This window comes from Dromiciops gliroides, chromosome 3 (genome assembly GCF_019393635.1).
Source record: "Dromiciops gliroides isolate mDroGli1 chromosome 3, mDroGli1.pri, whole genome shotgun sequence".
Lineage (NCBI taxonomy): Eukaryota > Metazoa > Chordata > Mammalia > Microbiotheria > Microbiotheriidae > Dromiciops > Dromiciops gliroides.
The window spans coordinates 355,491,940-355,518,674 of NC_057863.1; the positions used below are offsets into that span (position 1 = coordinate 355,491,940).

Consider the following 26,735-nt stretch of genomic DNA (forward strand, 5'->3'; position numbering starts at 1 on the left):
CTCCTATATCATCATTCCCTCCCTTCAAAAATGTCAGTCGTTTTTGTAATGGTAGAGCCTTAAAGACTTCAGTGAAGTAAATCTCACATGGAAGGCTAGCTTTTAGAACACTGAAGCAGTCTTATTCTACATGGAGTGAGCCTTTGTGACAAGGCAGTGTGGCAAAGGATAATAGACTGAAGGGTCTGGAGTCAGGTAGGCCTGAGTTCAAATCCTGTCTCAAACTCGTATTAGCTGTGTGGTGCTGGACAAGTCACTTAACCTTTGGCTGCCTCATATTTGACATCTGTAAAATGGGGGATAATAATAGCTCCTACCTCCTAGATTTGATGTGAGGATCATGAGATATTTATAGTTTTTATAAGCTAGAAAGCTAAGGAAATTCTAGGTACAATTATTAGGTGGTACAGTATACAAAAGGCTGGAATGAGTTACTGGAGACCTGGGATCAAATTCCAGTTCTGCCTATTACCTATAGCACAGGTTGTCATAAGATTTAGGGCTACAAGAGACCTTAGAAGTTACCTGATCTGACACCCTTCAATTCTCAGATAAGGATACTGAAGCCTCAAGAAGTCAAGTGGGTTGCCCAGGGTCACTGGAAACCTAGCAAGTATTGGAAACAGGATATTGCACACAAGTGTTCTGACTCCAATTTTAATGCTCTTCCTCATATGCCACCCAACCTTACTTCCCTCATCTATGAAATAAGGATGCTAGTGTAGATAAGGTTCCTGGAGAGAGCCCAGAAATCCTCCTGCCCTTATGCTTAGGTGTCTAGCTCCAAGGGCAATAATACCCCAAATCCAAAAATCTCCATGCCCTGGGGTTGTTCAGTTCCAGGTGCAGAATTCCTCATCAGGGCCAACAGAAACAGCTTTGCAAGACTAAATTAGAAACCAGGTCCCTTCCAGATCACCCAGGCACGAAAGCTAAAGAGTCTGTGGAAACCAGTCACTGGGAGCTGGCAAACTTCCCCACATTGAGCTCAGTCAGAAAGCACATTTGTGCACATTACATAAATATATTTAAAATGGAGCACTTTAAAACCCTGTGCCTGTGCCCAAATGCAGCCCCCATTTGAAAATCTAAGTAGCTCTAATTTGTTGGCCGGCTGCGATACAGATAAGCTTCTGCAGTCAGTGAATTTTCCATCAAAGTTGATGAGCAGGAAGCCCCTGTGGTTTCTGGAAAGAGTCAGTCAGAAAGGGTCTAGGGAAAGAAGAGGAGAGAGGGTTCTTCAGATTATACTTGCCCAGAGTTGGCTCATCTGACCTTTTACTATGGTCCCTGGGATGCTCAGATAAATCAAGCTCCTATCCTAGTGGATAGGAGAAGAGGTGGTAGAAGGTAACAGCTTTCTACTTAACTAGGAGAAAATTGCTACAAGAATATAGAAAAGAAGTAGAAAATGAAGGATTTATCAGTCACCCCAGAAGTGTTCCAATCAGAATCTCTAAACTCCAGCTGCCAAAGGGATCTTCAGGATCTCTCCTAGTCACTACCCATGAACCAGAGAAAGAAGCCCTGGGTTAGGAAAAACTGAGGGATAGAATCTAACCTTGGCACCTTGGTAGCAGAGAAAGAAAGTACCTTTCTAGACCCATATCCCTGAGACACTGCAGGCTAATTCTTTCTTGGTTATGGGACTATGGATTCAACAGGTAATTGCAGAGAAAGTCATGGAATTTTAGAGCTAGAGGAGACTTTGGCTTAATCTAGCTTAATTTCCCATCCTCACCCCTGCTCCCATTTCATACATTATTTTTTTTCTGGTGAGGCAATTGGGGTTAAGTGACTTGCCCAAGGTCACACAGCTAGTAAGTGTCAAGTGTCTGAGGCCACATTTGAACTCAGGTCCTCCAGACTCCAAGGCCGATGCTCTATCCACTGTGCCACCTAGCTGCCTCCTCCCATTTCAAAAGTGAAGAGATTCAAGCACTGAGAGGCAAAGGAACTCATCGGGGGTCACACAAATAGTTAGTCATAGAGCATGGACTAGAAGCCCAGTCACCTAGATTCTCTTTTCTCTATATCATACCTTATTTCCTCAGGCAGTCAGTCACTGCTGCTGCCTGAGCAACCTTTATGTGTAGAGCCCTGTACTAAATGGAACACAGAGAAGGAGGATGGAATGCGAAGGGAATGAATATGGATTCCTTCCCTAGGGAGTTCTCAACTGAATAGTGATAATTGTCATACACATGAAAAAAGACACAAATATGCACAAGAAATTCAGCAAAGATGGGTAAACTGTCCAAATGTATATGAAAACTACATTTTGATGGCTCACACTTTGCCAATTTTTTTTTATAACAACACTGTGAGGCAGGTGGTACAGTATTATCTCTATTTTACAAGTGATAAAACTGAGACTCAAAGACTTTAAGTGGATTTACCACCATCACACAGTGGCCTAGCCAGAACTAGAATCCAGGTCTTCTCATTCCATGTTCTGTGATCTTCCAACAACATCATGATGGTTACATACATAAGTACTATTAAGGTTGGGGGGGAGGGGCAGAAGGTAGACCAGACCAGAGATGAATGGGGTTTCTCAAGGAGGGGAAAGTTAAGGGTTTGGAGGCTAATTAAATAGCTAGTCAAAGTTGGTGGAGATTTCTTCTTTTTAGCTATTGCCTTGTCAGACTAGATATTTCCTTGTGGATTTTGTCTCTTTAAGAGATTGGGAGCTGTCCAAGGTCAGGGCCCTGTCTCAGGTCTTCTGTATTTCCCCAAGAACCCAAGTAATTTCAGGCTGAAAATTCTATGAGAAGAACAGGAATGAATGAATGTAGCAGCAATGTAGTACTGCAAGTGAGAATGACATAAACAGTAATGGTGTAAAAATCTTTCTGGATTGTGTAATGTATGTGTAGCAATTCCATACTTAAATGAGAAAAACATTGCAATAGATATATAAAGAATGGCAGTCCAGTGATATTGCAGACTGGCTAACATTTACAAAATGCTCAAAATTAAAAAAAAATTATTTTCAGTTCCAAATTCTAACCCTCTCTCCATAATCTATTGAGAAGGAAAGAAAAATGATACCAATTATATATAAGAAATCATGCAAAACATTTCTTCATTAGAAATGTTATGGGGGGAATGTAAAAAAATTAAGAGGAAAAATATTCTTCAATCTGTACTCAGAGTTCATTAGTCCTCTTTTTGGAAGTAGATGGCATGTCAAGTGCTTTTCATTTTATCTTATTTAACCCTCCTAACAACCTTCAGAAGTAGGTGATATTATTATCCCCCATTTTACATATAAGGAAACTGAGACCCAGAGGGGATAAATGATTTGCCCAAAGTCACACAGCTGGTAAATGTCTGAGGTAGCAGGATTCAAACATGGGTCTTCTTGACTCCAGATTTAGTGCTCTATCATCTATACCATATGGCCACTATCAGAAGAGCACAGCATTGAAGCCTGAACTATAGTCTCTGTCAGTTAGTAACTCTGTGGCTTTGGGAGAGGCATTCAAGTGCTTTCCTTTTTTTGTGGGGCAATGAAGGTTAAGTGATTTGCTCAGGGTCACACACCTAGTAAGTGTCAAGTGTCTGAGGCTGGATTTGAACTCAGGTCCTCCTGAATCCAAGGCCAGTGCTTTATCTACTATGCCACCTAGCTGTCCCTCAAGTGCTTTCCTGCATAGAAATGGGAACAGTACTTCAACACCTCCCTGAAGGCAGGCATTTTAACCAAATGATCTCTTTGGGTTCCTTCAAGTTCTAAGACCTATCTGTATGATACAGAGGTGGACATGCATCAACTGCTCAAGAAGCATTATTGGCTGACTAATTTTAAACCTATCCCAGTCCTGCAAGTGAACCCTCAAACCATCTAACCAGCCACCCACTCTTGCCTTTCTCCATCTTTTCAGCCTTTCCCCATCATCCTGTCAATTTGAAATTTTCTCATCAAAGATAAAGTCATGGTGCCTCTTAGGGAATAACCTGCCAACTAGCCTCCTAAGCTGAGCCAACTTTTTTCAAGATTTTTTCTTCCAGCTGGTAAGCTGGTAAGCTGGCACCTGGGAGCAATGCAAGGCTGGTGATTTCTAGGCAATCAAACCTGCTCCTTAGAGCTTCCAGCTAGGCCCCAGCAAAGACAGCTTCAGAGGATGTGCATGTTTATGGTAAACTCCCTCCTCAGATTGAAAATGTATTAGAAAGTCACAATTGTGGTATTCTCCAAGCTGTTTCCCCCCCACTGACTCTGGGCATTAATGGCTGTTCTCGTTAGAGCAGACAGGATTGGATCTGTCACTTTCATTCATAATAAGAGGGGCTGGGGATATGGTGAAAAGGGCATTGATGTTATGAGAGAGCTCTCTATGGAGAAAATGACATCCTATTTCACAGTTTCTTCAAACAGAGTTGAAGGCAATGTCAAAGTAGAACTTTTATGTGACAGGGTTTTTTTTAAGTATGTTGGGGAAAGGAGGGGTGAAAAAGGAGGAGGGGTACCCACTGGCAGGACTCCACTTAAATTGCTACCTCAGTAACAGAAGACATTCCATAAAGCTCCCATCCCAGAGAGGGATATGATAAGAGATACAGCTGGCTTTAAGCTGCTTTCTTCAGCAGTGTCATCAGCCAGCACGGCTGCTGAACATCTGGAAAACTATAGACCTCCCAAAAAGGTGCTTGGCTCAGCTCTGTGCAGATTTACTACTGGAATAAAGGCTGTAGAGGAGGAGAGGAAAGAAGAAGAAAGGAGAGGAGAGGAGAGAGGAGAGGAGAAGAGAGGGGAGGGGAGGGGAGAGGAGAGGAGAGGAGAGGAGGGGAGAGGAGGGGAGGGGAGGGGAGGGGAGGGGAGGGGAGAGGAGAGGAGAGGAGAGGAGAGGAGAGGAGGGGAGGGGAGAGGAGGGGAGGGGAGGGGAGGGGAGGGGAGGGGAGGGGAGGGGAGGGGAGGGGAGGGGAGGGGAGAGGAGGGGAGAGGAGGGGAGAGGAGAGGAGAGGAGAGGAGAGGAGAGGAGAGGAGAGGAGAGGAGAGGAGAGGAGAGGAGAGGAGAGGAGAGGAGAGGAGAGGAGAGGAGAGGAGAGGAGAGGAGAGGAGAGGGGAGGGGAGGGGAGGGGAGGGGAGGAGAGGGGAGGGGAGGGGAGGGGAGGGGGGAAGAGAAGAGAAGAGAAGAGAAGAGAAGAGAAGAGAAGAGAAGAGAAGAGAAGAGAAGAGAAGAGAAGAGAAGAGAAGAGAAGAGAAGAGAAGAGAAGAGAAGAGAAGAGAAGAGAAGAGAAGAGAAGAGAAGAGAAGAGAAGTAAGGTGTTTTCTCTAACCTACTGGGGCATGGAACAGTAGAAAATATTCTGGACCCATGACATGTCATCTCCCACCTCCGTACATTTGCACTAGCTCCCCTTCCACCTGGGATGCTCTCCCTTCTCACCTCTTTTTCTTGAATTTTTTTAGTCCTCTTCAAGGCTCAGATCAAAATGCCACTTTCTATATGAGGCCTTTCCTAAGTCATTCAATTGTTATTCCCTCATCCCCAAGGAATTTCTTCCCTCAAAGAACTTAAATGCCACTAGTCATGGAATAAAACATTTACAAAGGAAAAGTGAGTGTAAGAAAATATGAGGAGAGAAAGAGCATACTTAGGATTCATATATCTACTTACTATTTCTAGTAACTTACTTGAGTAACTTACTTCACTTCTCTGGGTCTCGGTTTCCTCAACGGTAAAATGAGAGGGTTGAACTAATGGCCTCTAAAGTACCTTCCTGCAATGGTTCTTATGAACCATAGCCCAGATTAGATGCTAAGGAAAGGCATCATGCTCCTAGCAGAGTTGCCTACCCAGGGGCAGCCCATAGGTTTACAAGCTTATAAAGAGTTCATTCTTATTTCTTGATTTCCTCCACTTCAGTGCTTTTCAGTTGGATTCCAAAGGACTCACAGGAGAGAATACCCCCAGTTGGCATGCAGAATTCAGATAATACCACTAAAGTCATTGGGTAGCTAGGTGGTACCATGAATAGAGTGCTGAGCATGGAGTCAGGAAGACCCATTTTCCTGAGTTCAAATCCAGCTTTAGACACTTACTAGGTCTGTGACCCTGGGCAAGTCATTTTACCATGTTTGCCTCAGTTCCTCACCTGTAAAATGAGCAGGAGAAGGAAATGGCAAGCCACTCCAGTAATTTTGTTAAGAAAACCCCAAATGGAGTCACGAAGAGTCAGACATGATTGAAAAACAAATGAATATAAGCAATAATATAAGTGGTAGTTGATTAAGGTCTAGATGGGATAATAGTGCTGGGAATTTAGAAGGAAGAGCAAATTGGAGAGATATTTCTGAGAGGCAATGAGGTTTAAGTGACTTGCCCAAGGTCATACAGCTAGTAAGTGTCAGGTGTCTGAGGTCGGATTTGAACTCAGGGACTCCTGAATCCAGGGCCAGTGCTTTATCCATTGAGCCACCTAGGTGCTGGAGATATATTTCAAGGGGAAATATACAGTTTTGTATCTTCATTACTTAGCACAATGCCTTACATTCAAACTTTTATGAGTCCTTAATGCTTATTGAATGAAGACATGATAATATTGCTTGTCTTCTCAATGGGTAGGAGAGGGGCTGGAGGGAGGGAGAGAATTTGGAACTCATAATTATAAAATAATGTTAAAATAAATAATTAAATGAAGAAAAATAAATAAAATGCATGTATGCATGCATGCATTTAGGAATATATCAAACAGAATGATCAATCTTTGTACATGAGGCAATTGTTGGGGGGTGGTGGTAGAATTTAAAGAGAAAGCCCAAGAGGAAGCTAGGTGGTACAGTGGAGTCAGGAAGATCTGAGTTAAAATCTGGCCTTGGATAGTTACTAGCTGTGTGACTCTGGGCTAGTCTGGGCAAACTCTATCTGCTTTGATTTCTTCACCTGCCAGCCTCCAAGCCCCATTCTCTTTCCCCTGTACCATCCTTCCTCTAGGTAATAGAATTTGGGACCAGCAGTGAGTATCAGTGAGTCTGACCTTTGAGTTTCCATTCCCATGAAATGGGGGATGATCTATATATAGCACCTACTTCCCAGAGTTGTTGTGAGGATCAAATGAGTTAACATGTTGTTATTATTATTATTATTAGTGCTGCCCAAGTGAAAAGTTTTCCACTCTGTTGAAGGTATAGCTGGACCTAGGGAGCAGCAGTAAAATGGGCTTGGGCCAAGGGTGTGGATACTGGAGGAGAGGGAGATAGTAGGCTTTTACTAAATGCTTATGGTCTGACTGACTTCACCTCTCTGAGTCTCTTTCCTCAGATGTAAAATGAGTAGGTTAAATCAGATAATGCATAAGGTCCCTTCAAGTCATAAAAATCTTTGCCTCTATGATCCTAGGTAGCAAGCCAATGGGAGAACAGAGACCACCAATGCACAGTGAGTCTTCCCATCTTCTCCTAGAGGTCCCCAGAGGCTTCATTAGAGCCTAGTAATGTACTTTTTAGTCTTCTTTTGAAGGATGCTGTCATCTTCTTATTTCCCTAAAAAAGTAATCACTTCATATAAGTAGACATGCAAATGGGCCATATAATTCAACAATTCTCAATTTACAAATATGGAAACTGAGACCTAGGAAGGTTAAGTAACTGAAGATCATGGGCATATAGAAAAGTAGCTGAAGGTACTTTAGAGGTTAGCTAGTCAACCTTTTCAGTTTACAGATAAGGAAACTGAGGCCAAAAGAGGTTAAATGACTTGGCCAGTGAATACCAAGAGGTAGCAAGTGAGACTAAACCAGCCTTGATACCCAGGGTTGCCCATATGAGAGCAAGGCAGGATTGATTGAGGTGGGGGAGACAGTTTTCACATTGAGGCATTTTAATTTCAAAGGAACAGCTAAAGAGTGTCCTTGGGGGGGGGGGGGGTTAAAAGGGACATCTCTAATAATGAATAATGGTAACTACTTCCATAGTGCTTTCAGATTTGCATTTACTTTCTTCAAAAAAAAAAAGCCCAAGAAGGCAAGCATTGTCAGTATTATTTTTCCTTAGTTTTCCATTTTACAGACAAGGAAACTAAAGCTTGGGGATTTACTTCAACCCACAACTACTATGTATGTGTCAGAACTGTGAGTCAAATCCAAGTCATAGATTTAGAGCCAGAAGGAACTTTGCATCTAATACAAAAATCTTGTTTTACAGATGAGGGAACTGAGGTCCAGTTTGCTAAAGTGACTTGTCCAGGGTCACACAGCTGACAAGTATCAGAGAAAGGTTTTGAACCCAAGACTGACAGCCTCCAAGCCCCATTCTCTATCCCCTGTACCATCCTTCCTCTAGGGAATAGAATTTGGGACCAGCAGCGAGTATCAGTGAGTCTGACCTTTGAGTTTCCATTCCCATGAATAGGGTGTTGGCTAGACTGAAGGAGACCACCTTGAGTAGAAGGTGGAGAGACTAAGTCTCTGCTTCCCCACCCCCAACTTCAGTGACAAAAGCCGCAAAAACACCAGGAAAGGAAAGCACATGTGATTAGAGTCAAAATAGTAATTTCTAAAATGGTAAAAATAACCCTGAATTCTGAAAGATCCAAAAAAATGGTAATAATCCTTTAATCAGCCACCGACGGGGAGCCTGGCTTTCGGTTCAGACATTTTACCAATTACAACCCACTGGGTCCCTGCATGCTGCTATCCAAATAATCAAAATGAACTCTTAATACGCACTCACACTGACAGGGGAAGAAAGAAAGAACCCCAATCGACATGAGAAATCACCTTTGTTTAAGAAACCTCAGCCTAACAGACCACTAGAAATCAAATGAGTTCCTGAGCACTTCAACAGGTTACAGCACAGCCCCAAGCTTGAGCAGAATGTTTCCATCTGTTGGATTGTTGAGGAATTCCAGAGAAAGAATGGATGAGGTAGGTGGATAGAGAGTTAGAAATCTCCAGAACAGACCCGGATCCTTTCCTTGCCTTAAGGAAGGATAGGAACAATCAAGGGGAAGGGGATTTATATCTTGCAGCATGGAGCAGTCAAATGATCACCTAATAACTGCTAGATGAATAAGCATTAGATTAAAAATGAGAAGACATGAGCCTTTGTTGGCTTGCATATATTTTACATTCCTTGAATCTCAGTTTCCCCAACTGTAAAATGGAAATAATAACACGTGCCCTGCCCACAGTGATATATGACTCAATTCAAAAAGAATGTCTTAAGTACACCCTTGCTTTTAGGGTCTGGGAATACAAAGTTCCTGTCTTTATGAAACCTGTTATTGACTTCTTTTGCCTTTTTTTTGTCTCCCCAGCACTTAGCATAGTGCCTGGCATATAGTAGGAGCTTAATAAATGCTTATTGACTGACGGACCAAAGGAAATAATATAGATAAAAGTACTTTGTAACAATCAAGCATCTATGTTATTTTTATTATCCTCATTCCTAATTTTGTCTCTCTTTTTCTTGTAATAAAGAGGGCAGAAGACTTGTGAAAAGGCCCAGTTGGGTCTTGTAATTTGAAAGAAATCCTGAACACTAAGACTGCTGCATGGGGTGCCATCCCTGCTTGTTGTTAATCTTTGGCCATTCCAAAGCCCCTCTACACCCATGGAGACTAGAACAGACACTCCTGTGGAACTTGATCCTGTAAAAACATTTCTGAGGCCATTAAAAAGGAAAACCAAGAAGGATTAAGCCAATCAAGGGTGCAGTTCCTTTCTGTAGGGGCTGCTGTCCTCACAGAGGCACAGAAGGTCAAGATTCACTAGCCACTTTCTCGGTTTCCATGAAATACCAACTGCAGCAAATCTGGGTTGGGGATGGAGGTGGGTGACAAACACATCTCCATGTATTGGTCTGCCATTCCCCCCCCACCCCGCTCCCCCGCCACTGGAACCAATGAATTTCAGGTACAAGCTAGTGAAGTCTATTCCTGCTGGAAGTTTCCCTCAATCCTGTCTGAAATGTTCTTTACCATGACAACTATTTTCAAACAGGTTGAATTAGATTGTAAGCCTTTGAGAGGTGGGAGTGGGCAAGGACAAGGACCACACATTGTATTATTTAAAATGGGAAAAGAACTTCATTATCTTCTAGCCCCACAGCCTCATTGTGAAGAAAATCAGATGCAGAGCTGTTAGATGACAATCAAGGTCATGCATGTTAATAGCAGAGCTGGGGTTCAAGTCTAGGTTCTCTGGTTCCAAATTGTGTTCTTTTCACTTATTTCATCATGATGATGCAGCCAAGGGAACCAGAGAGAGGAGCATACTTCCTGGCAGATGCCAGATTCTTAGTTGGGAGAAAACTGAAGGGCTGGCAATAGTTGGAGAGAGGGATAGGGGACGGAAGGCACTAATTCCTAATGAGTAGGCATTCAGCTGGGCTAAGTGGTAGCCACTGGATGAGCACAGCTCAGGTGAAGAGGCACTCTGAGCCTAATCAGCTGCTAGTGAAAAGAAAAAGGCAGGATGAGGGTCAACTCAGCAGTCACTCATAACTCAGAGAAAAAAGACAACACCAGAATCAGACTTTGCTATGGGAGCACAAGAAACTCATCTATTCAACCAGAAATGATTAAACACCTATTGAGTGGGGGCAGCTAGGTGGCGCAGTGGATAGAGCACCGGCCCTGGAGCCAGGAGTACCTGAGTTCAAATCCGGCCTCAGACACTTAACACTTACTAGCTGTGTGACCCTGGGCAAGTCACTTAACCCCAATTGCCTCACTAAAATTAAAACAAACAAACAAACAAAACAACCAAAAAAACTCACCTATTGAGGGTAGCACTGGGGATACAAAGATAAAGACAAAGATTGTTCCCGCCTTTAAGGAGCTTATATTCTATCACAGGGTTCTGAATCATCTTTGTCTCTCTATCTATCAGTCTCTCTCTCTCTCTCTCTCTCTCTCTCTCTCTCTCAGAATATCCATTCATCCATCCATCCATCTGTCTGTCCATCCATCTATCAATATTGGAGAATGAGTCTTCCTCTTTCACTCAGGCTGGAAGTACAGTGACCATTTACAGACCCAACCCCACTGCCAATCAGCATGAAAGCTTTGACTCACTCCATTTCTAAACTGAGTTTATTCACTGACCAGTTGTGCAGTCACCATACTGGGGTGAGACTTAGTACAGATACCACATTGGCTTTAGTCTTATAGCAGCTCAAAACTCCTGAATAAAATGATCTCCCCAGTCTCAAATTTAACTTTTCTGTAAGAGGGACTACCACAACCATGTGCTATAGTGTCTGGCTTCCCGGTGTGTGTATGTGTGTGTGTGTGTGTGTGTGTGTGTGTGTGTGTGAGATGGACCATTTTTGGCAGTCTGGTAATGTCTATGGAATTCCTCCTAGAATAACATTTTTAAATGAATAAAATTATATATATATATATATATATATATATATATAAATTACAAAGGAAATCAATTGTATTAAAATGTAGTCAGAAAGTATATTATAAAAAAAATTCACAAACCCCAGGTTAAGAACATCTGTTCACTGCAGGTAGTTCCAGGGTCAGTCTTGAGTTTTCTAGTGAATATTTAAAGGCAGGGGCTCCAAAGACTTGGGCTAGGTTGACCTATAGAGTAAGACTCTTACTTGGGCAAGGTCCTTTCTGGCAATGGCCTGAATCGAGAAGGTCTGATTTCCAGTAAAGACTCTTCTGTACAAACAAGGATTGAGACCAGTCAAGTTGAGCATAAAGAGGGGGAGGCCACAGAGAAGAAGCAAAGCAAAGCTCAATTGGGTAATTGCTCTTGAACTTCCCCCAAGGGGTCCACTTATACATGAGATGGTCAGGAGAGTCCTAGGATAATCTCTGCTATCTTTATAAAGGGTTCACCAGTGACCTTCAGGAAGCATTCAAGTCAGACTCCTTTAAAACTGCAGCTCAAGGGCGGCTAGGTGGCACAGTGGATAAAGCACTGGCCCTGGATTCAGGAGGACCTGAGTTCACATCCAGCCTCAGACACTTGACACTGGCTGTGTGACCCTGGGCAAGTCATTTAACCCCCATTGCTCAGCAAAAAAACCAAAAACCAAACAAAAAAAAAAACTGCAGCTCAAGATCACCTCTTCCAAAGAATTTTTTTCTTTGTTTGTTTGTTTTGCGGGACAATGAGGGTTAAGTGACTTCCCCAGGGTCACACAGCTAGTGTCAAGTGTCTGAGGCTGGATGTGAACTCAGGTCCTCCTGGATCCAGGGCCAGTGCTTTATCCACTGTGCCACCTAGCTGCCCCCAAAGAGTTTTTTTTCTAATGAATTCCACCCATTCTCCCCAATTTACCAGAATAATCCGTGATCCAACTTTTCCCACAATGCTCTTCTGTGTTCATAATAGTCCATAGCAATCAATCAATAAGTATTTATTAAATGCCTTCTATACACCAGGCACTGTACTAAGCCCTATGGATAATTTTTTTAAAAAAGACAAAGACAAAACCACAACCCCCTCTTCTCTAGGAGCTTCTACACACACATGTTCTATCTGTAGGTATAAATATGTATAGGGATAGAGACTGCATTTTCTTTTATTAATATAGGGGACTCCTGGATAAGGAAATTCCTTCTTCCAACATACCTTCTCTGCAACTTATAGTCTCAGGGGGATTCTTTGAGCACCTAGAGATTATGTGACTTGCCCAAGACCATACAACCAGTATACCCAGGAGCCAGGACTTAAATCTATGTCTTCATGGTTTTAAGACTAGATTTCTATTATTCCTTGTCTGTTACTATGTACACACACACATATATACACATATTTTGGACCAGACTTTTGATTTCATTAGTATAAGGAAATATCAGTCCAGAAACTCCTTCTTCAAAAGCATGCTGCTGCCTGCTTCACCACTTCGTTTAAGAGAGAGAACTGGGACACTGAGAGGTTAAGAGGCTTTCCTAGGGTTATCCAGTCTGTGTATAACAGAGACAGAACTGAATAAACCCAGGTCTTTCTAACCCTAAGGCCAGTTCTATTCACAACTTCTGTCTGCCTCATTCATATTTATATATGTAGTTTAAAAATGAACAAAATGTTATCATTGTAATGAACTCCTTTTTTATTGCCTGTGTTTTTAGCATTCTCCCATACTGGTCTAGAAGGTCTCTGCAGGAAGGAAACACACTTGTTCTTTTCTCTGTATCCCAAGCTCAAAGTGTAAAACTACACTCTGTGGGGACTCAGTAAAGGCTGCTTAACTCTGTCCTACAGCTGCACTGAAGCTGTACTTTGCTCACTGGGTCAGAGCACAGTGAAGCCATGATTACACTTGTGGATTCCACACTGAGAGGAACCAGTTTTGACCCATGCTACCCATTACTAGTGAGTGCACACTGAACCTTGACCAGTCACTTCACAAATGGTCATAGGGAGAGTATGTTAGAGTGTGATAGGGATGAACACAAACTCACCTCAAGCAAAATGATAGAACCATAGATTAGAACTAGAAGTGATCTTAGAGATTATCCAGTCCAATCCTCTAATTTTATGGGGGAGGAAACTGAGTCACAGAGAAGAGATCTGGTTTGTCCAAGCACTAATGGGATTTAGGGCCAAATTTCCAAATTCTTAGTCCAGGATCCTTTCCACGATATAGCATACTGCCTCCCCAGGAGTACATGCTCCTCTTTTTGTACAATATAGTAGAATCTGGGGATTTTCTAGCAACAATCAGCCTCTGCAGGTCCTCTTAAGCAAGATCAAACCCAAAGTATCAAAGAAACAGAGAAGTTGTTGCATGAAGGGTGAATTCTTAAGCTCATGAAGAAAGGAAATGCCACAAATTCTTTCAGGAACAGGCTGTGTTGTTTAACCTTCTGTGACAGGCAGCAAATTCTACCCCATATCTAATCTCTGTCCTTTCTACATTTTGTACTGGGTGTGTGTGTGTGTGTGTGTGTGTGTGTGTGTGTGTGTGTGAATGTTTAACAACCAGCTCTCTGAAAATGCATGACACATTTTAAATTTTAATTTGCATTATTTATATTTTCTCCATCACTTTCTTAAGTTTAGACAATCAACAAAATAATAAATCCATCCCAGATTGGTAGTTTGCCAATTTCTGAGGTATAAATGAAAATTTAACATGTGGCTCTTGAGAACCAATTCAAACTGATTCCAGCATACCCCTGGTTGTACCCCATTTCCTCTTATTTAGTTATTAATACATTTGTATAAAGGATGGGCTTCTGACTTTACTTCAAAGAGAGATGCTCCTTTTGTTTGTTTTTGTTGGGGGGGGCATGAGGGTTAAGTGCCCAGGGTCACACAGCTAGTAAGTGTCAAATGTCTGAGGCTGGATTTGAACTCAGGTCCTCCTGAATCCAGAGCCAGTGCTTTATCCACTGCACCATCTAGCTGCCCTGGGATGCTCCTTTTAACTACAGAACTTAAATAGGGGTAAATAATGAGGTCAACTAGGTTTTGAAGAGTCAGTTGGGACAGCCAAAGGAAACTCTGAGTCTCCTTTCTTGTGGGAAGAATAACAAAACAATAAAGAGGAGGAAGATAATATTGATGAAAGTCAGAGAAAGGCACAGGTAGATGAAGGCAGTCCTGGACAATAACGCCATCCCTGTAACCATGGGGGTCAGAAATTGGTATAGAAGGGAGGTAAGGGAAAATTGATAACCAATGCAAGGGGTATCTCACAAAAGTAGCCAGTAGTGTGCTGGTAAATGTTACTCTGGGGTGGGGTATAGGGATTCAGGACATATTTTAAATTTAACTTGCATTATTAACATTTTCTCCATCACTTTTGTAAGTCTAGTAATCAAAAAAACAATAAATCAAACCCTGATTTGTAATGTTTGCTAATTTTTGTGGTGTAAATGATGACACTGAAAATTTAACAATCTGCATGAGCCAGTTTGAGCCACCTCTCCAGATCAACCCTGATAAAACTCATTTGAGTGGACCATATACTCAACAGTGAGGATTTGCTCCCACTTTCCCTAGTAGAATATAAGCTCCTTGGGGGCAGGGGCTTTCATTTTTGTCTTTGAGCCTCTGAAGATCGTAGAAACTTGATAGATGTTCATTAAATTAAATTGATTTGAACGGAATTATTTGATTACTGCCAACTATCTACCTTGATCACTGGAACTACTTTAAGTCAATTGTTGATTATTCACAGAAATAGAGAGAAGTGAGACAGCCAATCAAAGACTCATGGAATCTTTGAGTTGGTAAGGATTTTAGAAGTCTCATGGTGCCTCATGCCTTGGCTAAGAATCTCCTTGCAGCCTCTAATTACCTCAGATGTTCTTGTTCAGTTGTTTCAATTGTGTCTGATCCTTTATTTCCCTATTTGGGATTTTCTTGCCAAAGATACTGGAGGGGTTTGCTATTTCCTTCTTCAACTCATTTTAAGGATGAGGAAACTAAGGCAAACAAGATGAAGTGACTTGCCCAGAGTCACTCACACAGCTTTTAAGTATCAGGGGCCAGATATGAAACCGGGAAGATGAGTCTTCCTGACTTACAGGTACTCTATCTCCTGTGCCACCCAGCTGCCCTAATTGTCTCAGCATTGGGTTCCAAACATTTCCATCACCTGATACAATGAAGCAAACCCTTGGTTAGTTTACTGGAATAGCCTTTATTGAAGAATACAGGGAAAGGAGCTGGAAATTTCTAGCTGATTCTAAGCAGTCATGGATACACTTACTGTTCCTAATCTTCCTGCTCTGGTTCCATTCTATTACATGAACACACATATTTCCTATATGTAGACATGTGTCTAAATAAAAATAGAGCCTAGATGTGTCATTTAATTAATATGGGGAACTCCTCAATAAGGAAATTCCCTCTACTAATACAGGAAGACACCTTCTTTCATCTCAGAGAGCTGCTTGAAGTACCTAGAGGCTATGTGACTTCCTCAGGATCACACAACCAATATATCTGGCAGTCAGGACTTGAACCCATGTCTTCACGGTTCCAAGGCTGGATTTCCATCCATTATCCCTTGTCTGTTTCCATATGTATGATGGAGCCCTTTGGCAGTGTGGTGACTAAAGCTGGCACCAGGAATTCTAAACAGATTGGAACTTCTGTTGAAGCTAAGAGATTTGCCCCCTTATGGGGGTGGTGTGAAGCTTAAATATAATCCCTAGGCAAAGGATTGTGTGAGAGGCAGATTTGACACAAGCTCTTGTTATTAAGTAATTTTTCAGTTGTGTCTGACTCTTAGTGCCTCCTTTTGGGGACTTTCTTGGCAAAGATACAGGAGTGGTGTGAAATTTTTCTTCTCCACCTCATTTTATAGATGAAGAAACTGAGGCAAACAGGGTTAAGTGACTTTCCCAAGGTCACACAGCTAGTAAGTATCTGAGGATGGATTTGAACTCAGGTCTTCCTGACTCCAGGCCCAGCGTTCTATCCACTGCACCACCTGGGTGACACAGGCTGAGGCCTGCCTATACTGCATTTATTTTGTAGGGCACGTTTTCTAACCTGGGGTCAAACAAGAGGCAGCTAGGTGTTGTAGTGGATAGAGTGCTGGGCCCAAGGTCAGGAAAACTTGAGTTCAAATCGTGCCTCACAAAACTATTAGCTGTGTGATCCTTGGCAAGTTCTTTAACCTGTTTGCTTCAGTTTCCACATTTGTAAAATGGGAATAACAGCATCTACCTCCCAGGCTTTTTTGTGAAAATAAAACGAGACAAAATTTTTAAAGCACCATATAAATACTAGCTATCATTAATTATTATTACCATTCCTAGGGCTGGAGTGACACATGCAGTCTTAGAGGATCTGTGAGGGCTGCTGGCCTGGATTTCCTTTTACAACATCTGATTTGAAGGATGAATCCCCTTTATGGTATTTTGACAAGTATTCATCTGGCCTCTGCTTGAACACCTTCATTGATAAGTACCTCGCTAACTAGTGAAGCACTCTATTCTACTGTTGCGTAGATTTTTTTTTCATTGTTATTGTTGTTCTATTATTTCAATTGTGTCCAACTCTTCCTTACCCTACTTTGGATTTTTTTCTTGGCAAAGATACTGGAATGGTTTGCCATTTTCTTCTCTAGCCTATTTTACAGATGAGGAAACTGAGCCAGACAGGGCTAAGTGACTTGCCCATGGTCACACAGCTAGGAAGTGCCTGAGGTCAGATATGAACTCAGGTCTTCCTGACCCTAGGCCTGGCAGCTCTATCCATGGTACCACCTACTTCCAAAATTCCTTTAGGTAGAGCTAAAATATGCCTCCCTATAACTTCACAAAATGGAACCCAGACTCCAACCTTTTCTTACCAAGAAAAAGTATGTCAGCTATCTGAGTGCCCTTGATGTTGTCCACTGGCTCCAAAGGACAAGGGTTGGGATAGCAAAATCAGTGACAATAACCTAAAGAACAAGAGCTGAAGCAGCCCCATGGCTACTTTTTATTCCTTAACCTCAAAAATCAACTTAAATTCAAGAAACATTTATTAGGGGGCAGCTGGGTGGTGCAGTGGATGGAGCACCGGCCCTGGAGTCAGGAGTGCCTGAGTTCAAATCCGGCTTCAGATACTTGGCACTTACTGGCTGTGTGGCCTTGGGCAGGTCACTTAACCCCAATTGCCTCACTAAAAAAAAAAAAAAAAAAAAAAGAAACATTTATTAGGTACCTACTAAACCCAGGGTACTTTACCTGACATTAGAAATACAAATAAAATACAAACAAAAAACCCTCCTGGATGTCAAGGAGTTTAAAAATAATGCCGGAATTTGGTGTTCATTATGTGACTTCCTTTCTGTAGCATGGTGTGATAAAATGGAAACAACTGAATTTGGAATAAAAGGACTTCGGCTGAAATCTTAGTCCTATCATTTATAATTTACTAGCTATGCATTCTTGGGGAAATCACTAAACCTTTCTGGGCCTCAGTTTCCTCATCTGTAAATGAAGGATTTGAACATAATAAACCATATGTATGTATATACATATGTGTATATATATCTATCTCATATACATTAAATATATATGAATCAAAATAAACTGGTACTGTTTATATATATGTACATATATATGTGTGTGTGTATGTGTATATGTATATGTATGTGTATGTGTATGTGTATATGTGTGTATATGTATATGTATATGTATATGTATATATGATTCTATGATTCTACCTTCTAAGAGTTCTAAAATGTTAGAATGGAAACAAGGTCCAGAGAGAAAAAACAATTACTTATCCACGATCATAAAGCTAGTTAATGGCATATCTGGAAATATAAAATTCTGTCTTCTGACTCTTGGGACAATGCTCTCTCTCCATGATATAATTTTATCTCTATTGCTCTTAAAATGATTTTGCAATGAGCTCGTGCTTGCTGTTTGACAGTGGCTAGGAGGAACAAAGGAGATGAATGCCTGGAATATCACATGATATACATACTGTCGATGTGGAAAGCTGAGAAGTGGCTACAGTTTTGACCAGCACAGAGCCAAAAAAATGTGGCCCAGTGGTGGGAAGGTGGTGGGCATAGGATGGAGGTTTTCACCATTAAAGCATATTGGCACTGAGCTTACCTGGCGGAAGCCGTTTCTGGTAAATTGCAGGATTTTAAGGGCATAGTTAGATCTCTGGCCTTTGCTGTTGAATTCGATGTGGCCGGTGAGACCTTCCAATTCTACCTGTCCAAGAGAGAGTGAGTTACAGCACCAAAGTGGCTCAGTGTTTTCACTGACCTAGAGCATACACTAGGAGAGAAGGGGTGACTTCCCCTTTCCCACCCCATACTCCCTTTTCTCTAATACACTCCTGTCTATCCTTTCAAGACAAACTTAAATGCTACTTTCTCTTTGAAGTTTTCTCTCATCTCTCTAGGAAGTAACACTTTTTCTTGCTCCCCTCCCCTTAGACTTCACATAATACGTTGTTTTGTACCCAATTAATTTATCATGTGATATTTTATATTACATTTCTTTTTGTAGCAGAGACAAAGACCGTAGTTTATACAAGCCTTGAGTCTTCCCCAGTGCCCAGCACATAATAAGTGCTTAATAAATGTTGAATAAATGTTGTATTTAATGAATACTGGAAAGGCCAAAGCTGTCAAGATCTATCTTTTTGTCTCCATTCAAGAGTTTTGGAATAGTATAAATGTAACTCCTGTGAATCGCTGTTATTTATTTTTAATCCATTTGAAGAAGAATGTGAATGATTTAAGAGGCAAAACTGTCTACCTCTGTTAAACTCATATTCTTGTCTGTCTGCAAACTGAAGGGAGGCTGGGATTCTCCCCTTTGCCCTCTGCTCCCCCATACCCACCTTCTGCAACTTCAGTAATTGTTTAGATGGCTCTTCTAAATCACTTCTCCTTCCCTTTATGCCATCTCTTTACAAAGCCATCCCACAAAACCCCACAAGAGATCACAGGATGTTAACAAAAGGTTGGAGATACATATATATGTGCATGTGTATATATGTATACATACATACACATATAAATTCCCACATACACATACATGTGTATATACACATATAAATATACAGGCATCTCTTAACTTTTGTTAACATTTTTACATTCATATATATATATATATATATATATATATATATATATATATATATATATATATATATATATACACACACACACACAAATATATCTCCAACCTTTTGTTAAAATTCTTACATGGCCCCAAACTGTGTGTGTGTGTGTACATACATATTCATTTCTCCATTTCCCCCTAGACTACTGGGAACTGTCTTTCTCTGGGGGTTATGGATGTTCTTGGCCATCATTTGTAACCTTGGGAATACTCAGAAGGACCCAAAGAAATTCAATGAGGTGCTCTGGACACTGGAGTCAGTGTGCTAGTTGAGGGATGATAAGGTCAGAAGACTAGAAGACATGTTGAATTGGATAATAACGTCCTTTCCCATCTCTCCTTGACCATTCTTTTCTGGTTCTAATTCTGCACAGAGTGCTCAGATTCAGGTATTGCATCAGAGTGGGATCTATAACACTGATATTAAGGGGAAAGGGCTAATACTGTTTTAGAAGCTAATTTCATCAGGCTTATACTTTATATATCAAAAGAGAGAACATATGTAAAGTGCTTTGCAAATATCAAAGTGCTAAATGAAAACTAACTATTATTACTTATTATTTAATACTATTAATATTTAATATTATTAATAGGTAACATTATTATTTATTGTCCACTGAGAGACACAAATTGATCTATAGTTTATACTGCCTGCCACAATGATGAACCACGTTATGACAGTGGGTAGTGTGTGTATGTGTGATTGGGAGACCCGGCTGCCCCCATCCCCCCCACACCTGGCCAGGCTTAGGGATGGAAGCAATCATTGGCCTTGCTAGCCAGGCCTTTCAGTCCCTTCTCACCATTCTTAGGTAGTTCATGAGGCTGGTACCATGCTGCCAGATCTGTGCAGAGCCACAAGACAGGGGCTTCACACCAATCTCCTGACTTCGGTTCAGCTCTTGAACTGCGGTCACAACAGTGTAGACAGCATCAAATAGCAGGGCTGAGGAGAGCTGGGGAGGGAGGAGGAAGTCAGAGGATGAAGGGAGAAAGGGAAAGAGGGGATGAGGAGAAAAAGAAAGAAAGAGAGGGAACAGGGAGAGAAAGTGACAATGAGGGAAAAGGAAGGGATGAAGGAAGGAAGAAGAAATGGAAGAAAGTGGAAAAGTAAAAGAAAAGAATGGACAGCAGTGGGAAGGAAAGAAATAAAAAGAGAATAGAAATCATAGGAGGGAGGGGGAGAGACAGAGACATAGAGATAAGAGACAGAGAGAAGAAAATAAGAAAGAGAGAGAGAGAGAGTAGAAAAGAGAGGGAATAAGGGAATAAGAGAATGTCTATCAGTAAAAGAAAATAAATTCATCCCTAAAGCCCCATCTTAGGCTACCAGATGGTTTCTCTTTGTTCCATGCTAATGAACTGAAGAACCAGCAAAGCTGAGAGTGTGGAAGCTGCCTGCACGAGGCCTTCACTTTCATCTCTGGTATTGACTTCCTCCTTGGCCTCTAGCTACCTAAGGAGACACCCACCAGCCCTTCCCTTTATATTCAATTAACCCTAGTGTGTTATTTTCTTTTTGTTCTAGGAAAATGAAAATAGCCAGTGAATTTCAGGGAGAGCAGAATACCTAGGTCAGTGAAGGAGGATTTTTATTTATCTTTGACACTCATTAAAGCTTAGCTAAGAACTGCTGAAATTTATGTAAATACTCTAGATATCTGAGGCTTAGTCAACCAGTCATTCAACTACACTGATTAAGTCTTTCTGTGTGCAAAGCCCTGTATTATGTGGTGTTTGTTGGTGGATAGTAGATGGGGAAGAAAGGATTAGTAGGAAAATGCAGAGGAAATCTAGGCATGAATCATGTTTTTAGAAAGTTTAAAATGACTAGATTATGTTTTAAAAAGTCATAATAAATACATTTATAAAGACATATATAAATAAGTGTAAAGCAACATAGGCCAAGTAATGCACATGTCCAACAGGGTGAGCCTTACACATAGGCAGAACACATAGCTGTACACATGGTACGTTGTCCCTATTCATGTTTCTAAACTGTTTCAGGAAGGCATCATTCATGATTTCCAACTGACCAAGTATTCTATAGTATATGTCCCACAATGATATTACTTTGAAAGCCTACAGAAAAGCTCTTTCCCTAAGCCCCAACTATCTCCTCCACTGGTGCTTGAAATTTTGCCATAACAATAGATTTCTTTGGATTAAGCACTGCACAAAATTGTCTCTTTAAAAAGTATAACCCGTTTTTTTTTTTTTAAAGCAGATCTGACAGAAGGGATAACAAAGTTTATCAATAAAATATATCCTTTCATAGAAATAGAGTAACTTTGGAGTAAAAGTATAGTGGGTTAGAGTGAGAATAAAAAGAAAAACAAAAATGCTATCATTGTGGAAATATACTCTAGAAATCCAAGTTAGATGGAGGTTGTAGATGATTATTTTCTGAAACTAATCTGGTACAGAGGCAAGATGTTGAGTGAATCCAACTATTTAGACATTATGGATGTCTCTTTCTGCTATAAACTGAATAACTGATCAGTTCCAAACTTTCCTCAATAATAATTTCATAACCTAGAGAATAGAAGAAGACCTAATTTTGTTGAACAAGGCCCCCATAGCTTTCAGAATTGTTGTGAGGATAGAATGGGATGTTTGCCAATTTTATAACAGTATAGAAATATTTGCTGTCATGATTATTATTAAGGAAAAAAACAACTCCCTAGCAATTAAAGCTAACTGAATGTGGAATGAATGGGCTGCTTCAGAATGTAGTGGGTTCTCCTCAGAGACCTTTGACCAAAGGCTGGATGACCACTTTTTTTTTTTTTGCAGGGCAATGGGGGTTAAGTGACTTGCCCAGGGTCACAGAGCTAGTAAGTGTCAAATGTCTGAGGCCGGATTTGAACTCAGGTACTCCTGAATCCAGGGCTGGTGCTTTATCCACTGCGCCACCTACCCCCCCGCCCCCCGTGGATGACCACTTTTTAGGTATGTTCTAATGGTGGATTCCTGTAGGAATGTACTAGATGGCCTCTGAGGTCTTTTTCAGTTTTGAAATTTAGTGACTCTTTCCTTACAGGAGAGCCTAGGCCATGGATCTTTCTATCAAGAAACTCATATCACTTTTTGCTGTGCTATTTATTTGTCCTTCTTCTATTTATTTAGCCTCCTTGTGGCATTTCTAGGATTGCTATCTTATACTGGCATTTAACCTTTCATGAGTCTCTGTCTTGTCTTCCCAACTAGCCTGTAAGCTCTTTGAGGGCAAGAGCTAATTCATACTTCTTTCCATCTCCTGTAGAACCAAGGATAGGTGTTCAGCTACTCAGTGAGTATCTCTATAAATGAATGAATGAATGAGTTTAAAAAATGTGGTCATTGGCTACTTGGAATGGGGAGGGAAGATTGGAAAAAAGAGAAAAGAAGATTAAGTTCCTTTTAATGAAAGTATATTGAATACCTATTATGAACAAGGCACAATCTTTTACAGTCTAGAAGGGGAATGATTACTCTAATACAAATTAAAAGGTAATCAGTGCAGAGTATATTGACAGATATGATAAAAAAGGGAAGACAAGGGTATCCCAAATATAAACTTCACCTGATTCATAATTTTACCCAATATAGGAGACAGACAAAACCATCCTTAGTTGATCTGGTTATGAATGAATAGAGCTAAAACTCTAGCCTGATTTTGCCACCATCTGGGCAAAGATAATGCAGATGACTCAACCTCCTTCTCATCCATTTACTAATTCCCTTGAAAAGAACATTGTAGCAGTGGGGAACTAACCTGTATTCTTCTTCTGTTTGCCTCCGAGGAGCTATTAGTTCCAGTATCCTGCCCCAGAAGAAGCTGCTAGCACAGTTATGAGGTTAAGGAAGCCAAGACATGGAGATCCATGACCCCCTGCTGGAAGAGCTTAATATACTTTGCACTAATTACCTTCTAATTTGTATTAGGGCAATCACTTCCCTTCTGGACTATAAGATCCATGGGTCAAAGAAGGTACTTTATCTATCTTGGTATCATCTGCATAACTCTGTGCCTTGTCCATAATAGGTATTCAACACACTTTCATTCATCTAACATGCAGTAACCACTTGGAAGCCATTGAAACCCTGCCTCAGACATTTACTGGCTGTGCCATCCTGGGTAAGTCATTTGCTTCTCTGGGCCTTAGGTTCCTCATCTATAAAATGAGGAGGCTGAATTTGATGATTTCCAAGGTTCCTTCCAGCTCTAATTATGCAATGCATTAATCCTAAATGTGCTTACAAAGAGCTGATGACTGTTTTGGGCACTGGGGAAGATCTTTCTTAGTTTAATTGGACGTAGTCCATGTGTCTATTTCAGGGAGAGGATATGGGAGGACTTGACCTATGACTTCATCAGCAAAGGGTGGTCTTGGTGAGAAACTTCCTCCAGCCATGCAGATCCTCTCTGCAAATTACTGTCTTAGTTGTCTGGACACTGAGAAATTAAGTGACTTGCTCAGGGTAACACAGCCAGGATGGATTAGAAACATGATTTGAAATAAAATTTTCCTAATTCCAGAAGCATCTTTATCCAGCAGCCTTTGCTGTTTCCCACTGTCTACTGAAGGAATAAGATGGCAAACATGTAACTCGAATACCAGATGATACATGATGGGTACTCTAAAAAGACTTTGGATGCTGTGAGGGGGAAGGTCGATACTGATGGGGAGAATAGAAAAGGCTTCATGGAGAAGGCAACATTTAATCTGAGCTTTAAAGATGGTTAAGATGTCATCAGGCAAATGCTTGTTGGAGTGAATTAAATTCTACTGTCAGGGTTTGGTGTAAAGCTCTTTGGTCTTCTCTGTTGAGCCAGCCAGCTAGACTCCTCCAGCTCCTCTGCTGTCTTCTCCCATCCATCAACTTCAGTTCATTCCTCTCCATCCCATTACCTTGGCCTCTTTGCATCTCTGGTTCTCTCTTCATCTGACATGGGGCTCTCTCACTCTCTCAGTGATGCTTCTCAAAGCTGCTACATCTGTGTCTGCTTTACATAATCCTTTCTCCCCTGAGCAAATATTTCTCTTTTATTAATGGTCTGTTCAACTTGACTTCCAACAAAATTTTAAAAAGCAAAATATGGCTGTCTTAGTGTAACAAGGTTAGTCAGCATTTAATTCTGAGTTTCTACTCATTCTTTAATGTTTAACTCAAATGTCACCTTCTCCATGAAGTTCTTCATTATTTTCCAGTCAGTGTCAACCTTCCCTCTCAAAAAACACCTAGAACTTTGTTTTATAATCTCTAATGTACTTATAATTTATTATTGGGCGTTATAGTCATCGTTGTAAGAAAAAGTCACTTCTAAGTTCAGTAAGGGCAAGGACTTTGCTTTATATGAACTTTGTATCCCACCCAAAGCTTAACAAATGGCCCGCTCACAATAGGCATGTAATATATCTTGGCTTAATTTAACTCTTTCTGCACTCCAGTTATCATCCTTATTTCCCCCTGCAACTTTGGACTCCACCTATATCCACACTATTCTTTCAGTAGGTACTCCCTTTACTTGCCAGCTTACCTTTATATGTTTTCTTTCTGACTTGGGATGTAGGTTCCTTGAAATCAGAAACTGTCTTATGTCCTTATAATTGTATCCCCATGCTTAGCACAGTGCTTGGTATATAGTAAGCCCTTAATAAATGCTATCTATCTATCTATCTATCTATCTATCTATCTATCTATCTACCCATCCATCCATCCATCCATCTCTGGGAAGCATGGTTGCACTAGCACCATGAGAATGATCTTCTTTTGGCCAGTGCTTCTGGGTCATCATCTCACAGACTCTTAGATTCAGAAGAGACCATCAGAAATCATTTAGTCCAAATTCACCTCAAGTATAGAAATCTCCTCTCATGTCCTTGATAAGTTCCTTTGGCTTGGCTGTTGTAATAGACACCATCAATTAATCTCTATCTCTATTTCCCCTCCACTCTCAATGGTCTGTCTGGTTTTAGACTCTCACAATTAACATTAGACATCCCAGGGATTGTAGAAATCAGGGAATGCCCCCCCATTCTTTCCCTCTCCCCCACATTCATTTCATAGATGAGGAAGGTTAGTCTCTGAGAAGTGAAGCTCTATTTCGGTTCTAAGCACTGCAATCCAAAGTGAGTTGGCAAAGGTCATTTGCCTAATTAATGGTAAGGCAAAGATTAGAACCAAAGTCACTTGACTCCCAGCGTTCCTTCTGATATGCCTTGTTGCCCATTTTGAGCTCATTATCTGTCATTTGGGGTCTCCCTATATCTACAATGAGGCTTTAAATCTCAGGTGAATTATCACCTCCGTACTGGCCTCTTCAAAAATAATTGCTCACAGGGCTCCAGGGTTTTCTAGCTGTGTATAGTAGGAAGGGAATTCTTGACCTTGAAAAGGCAGTGTAGCAAAGTGACTTGAAGCCTAGCTAGACCTCAGTTTGAATCCTACCTCAGACACTTAATAGCTCAGTAAATCACTTAATCTTTGTCAGCTTCAGTTTCCTCATCTGTGAAATGGGGATGATAATAGCACCCACCACAAAGGATTGTTATAAGGATTCAGTGAAATAATTTATGTAAAGTACTTTGTAAATCCTAAAGTACTATAGAAATGTCAGGTATAGTTATTTTTTGAATAGAATTTTATTTTCCAAAATATATATAAAAACAAAATTTTAACATCAATTTTTAAAAAATTTTGTGTTCCAACTTCTCTTCCCCCCTCCATTCCCACCCCCCATTCACAAGAACTCAAGCAATTCAAAATAAGTTATACATGAGTAGTCATGGAAGAATTCCCATATTAGCTAGTTGTGAGAGAAAACAGTCTAAATTTTTCTTCCTCCCTCCCTCCCTCCTCAACCCTTCCTATGAGATCAAGCGATTCAATAATTATTATTGAGAGGTAGTGTGGTGCAGCTGATTGAGAGTAGTTTGGGAATTCAGAAAGACCTGTGTTCAAATACAGCCTTGATACATATTGGTTGTGTGACCCTAGGCAAGCCAATTAGCTTGTCAATGCCCCAGATTATAAATGGAGAGAAAGCACTAGACTGTATTAGTAGAGAAAGTTCCTCACCAGTAGCTCCCTACACCTATGAAATTATGGGTGTAGACAAAATGATACATGATTAATTATTTGAGGAATCCACTCCACTCTGATGGGTTCAGATAAATTACCTGGCTCTATTAGTTTCCTTCCCTTCCATATGCCCAGCTGGCTAGATGA

General features: G+C 40.9%; 1 protein-coding gene across 5 annotated transcripts in view; it reads right to left on the reverse strand.

Moving 5' to 3' along the window:
- Window positions 1-26,735, reverse strand: part of GRIK4 (glutamate ionotropic receptor kainate type subunit 4) — a 714,483-nt gene that overhangs the window by 178,437 nt on the left and 509,311 nt on the right. For 4 of the 5 annotated variants that reach the window (XM_043998089.1, XM_043998087.1, XM_043998090.1 and 1 more), the window contains 2 exons: window positions 20,324-20,476; window positions 18,495-18,599 (listed from right to left, as the gene is read on the reverse strand). The exons of the other annotated variant lie outside the window; for it this stretch is intronic. In XM_043998089.1, the coding sequence (XP_043854024.1) occupies window positions 18,495-18,599; window positions 20,324-20,476 (258 nt within the window). The remainder of the gene's footprint in view (window positions 1-18,494; window positions 18,600-20,323; window positions 20,477-26,735) is intronic. 5 annotated transcript variants of the gene reach the window in all.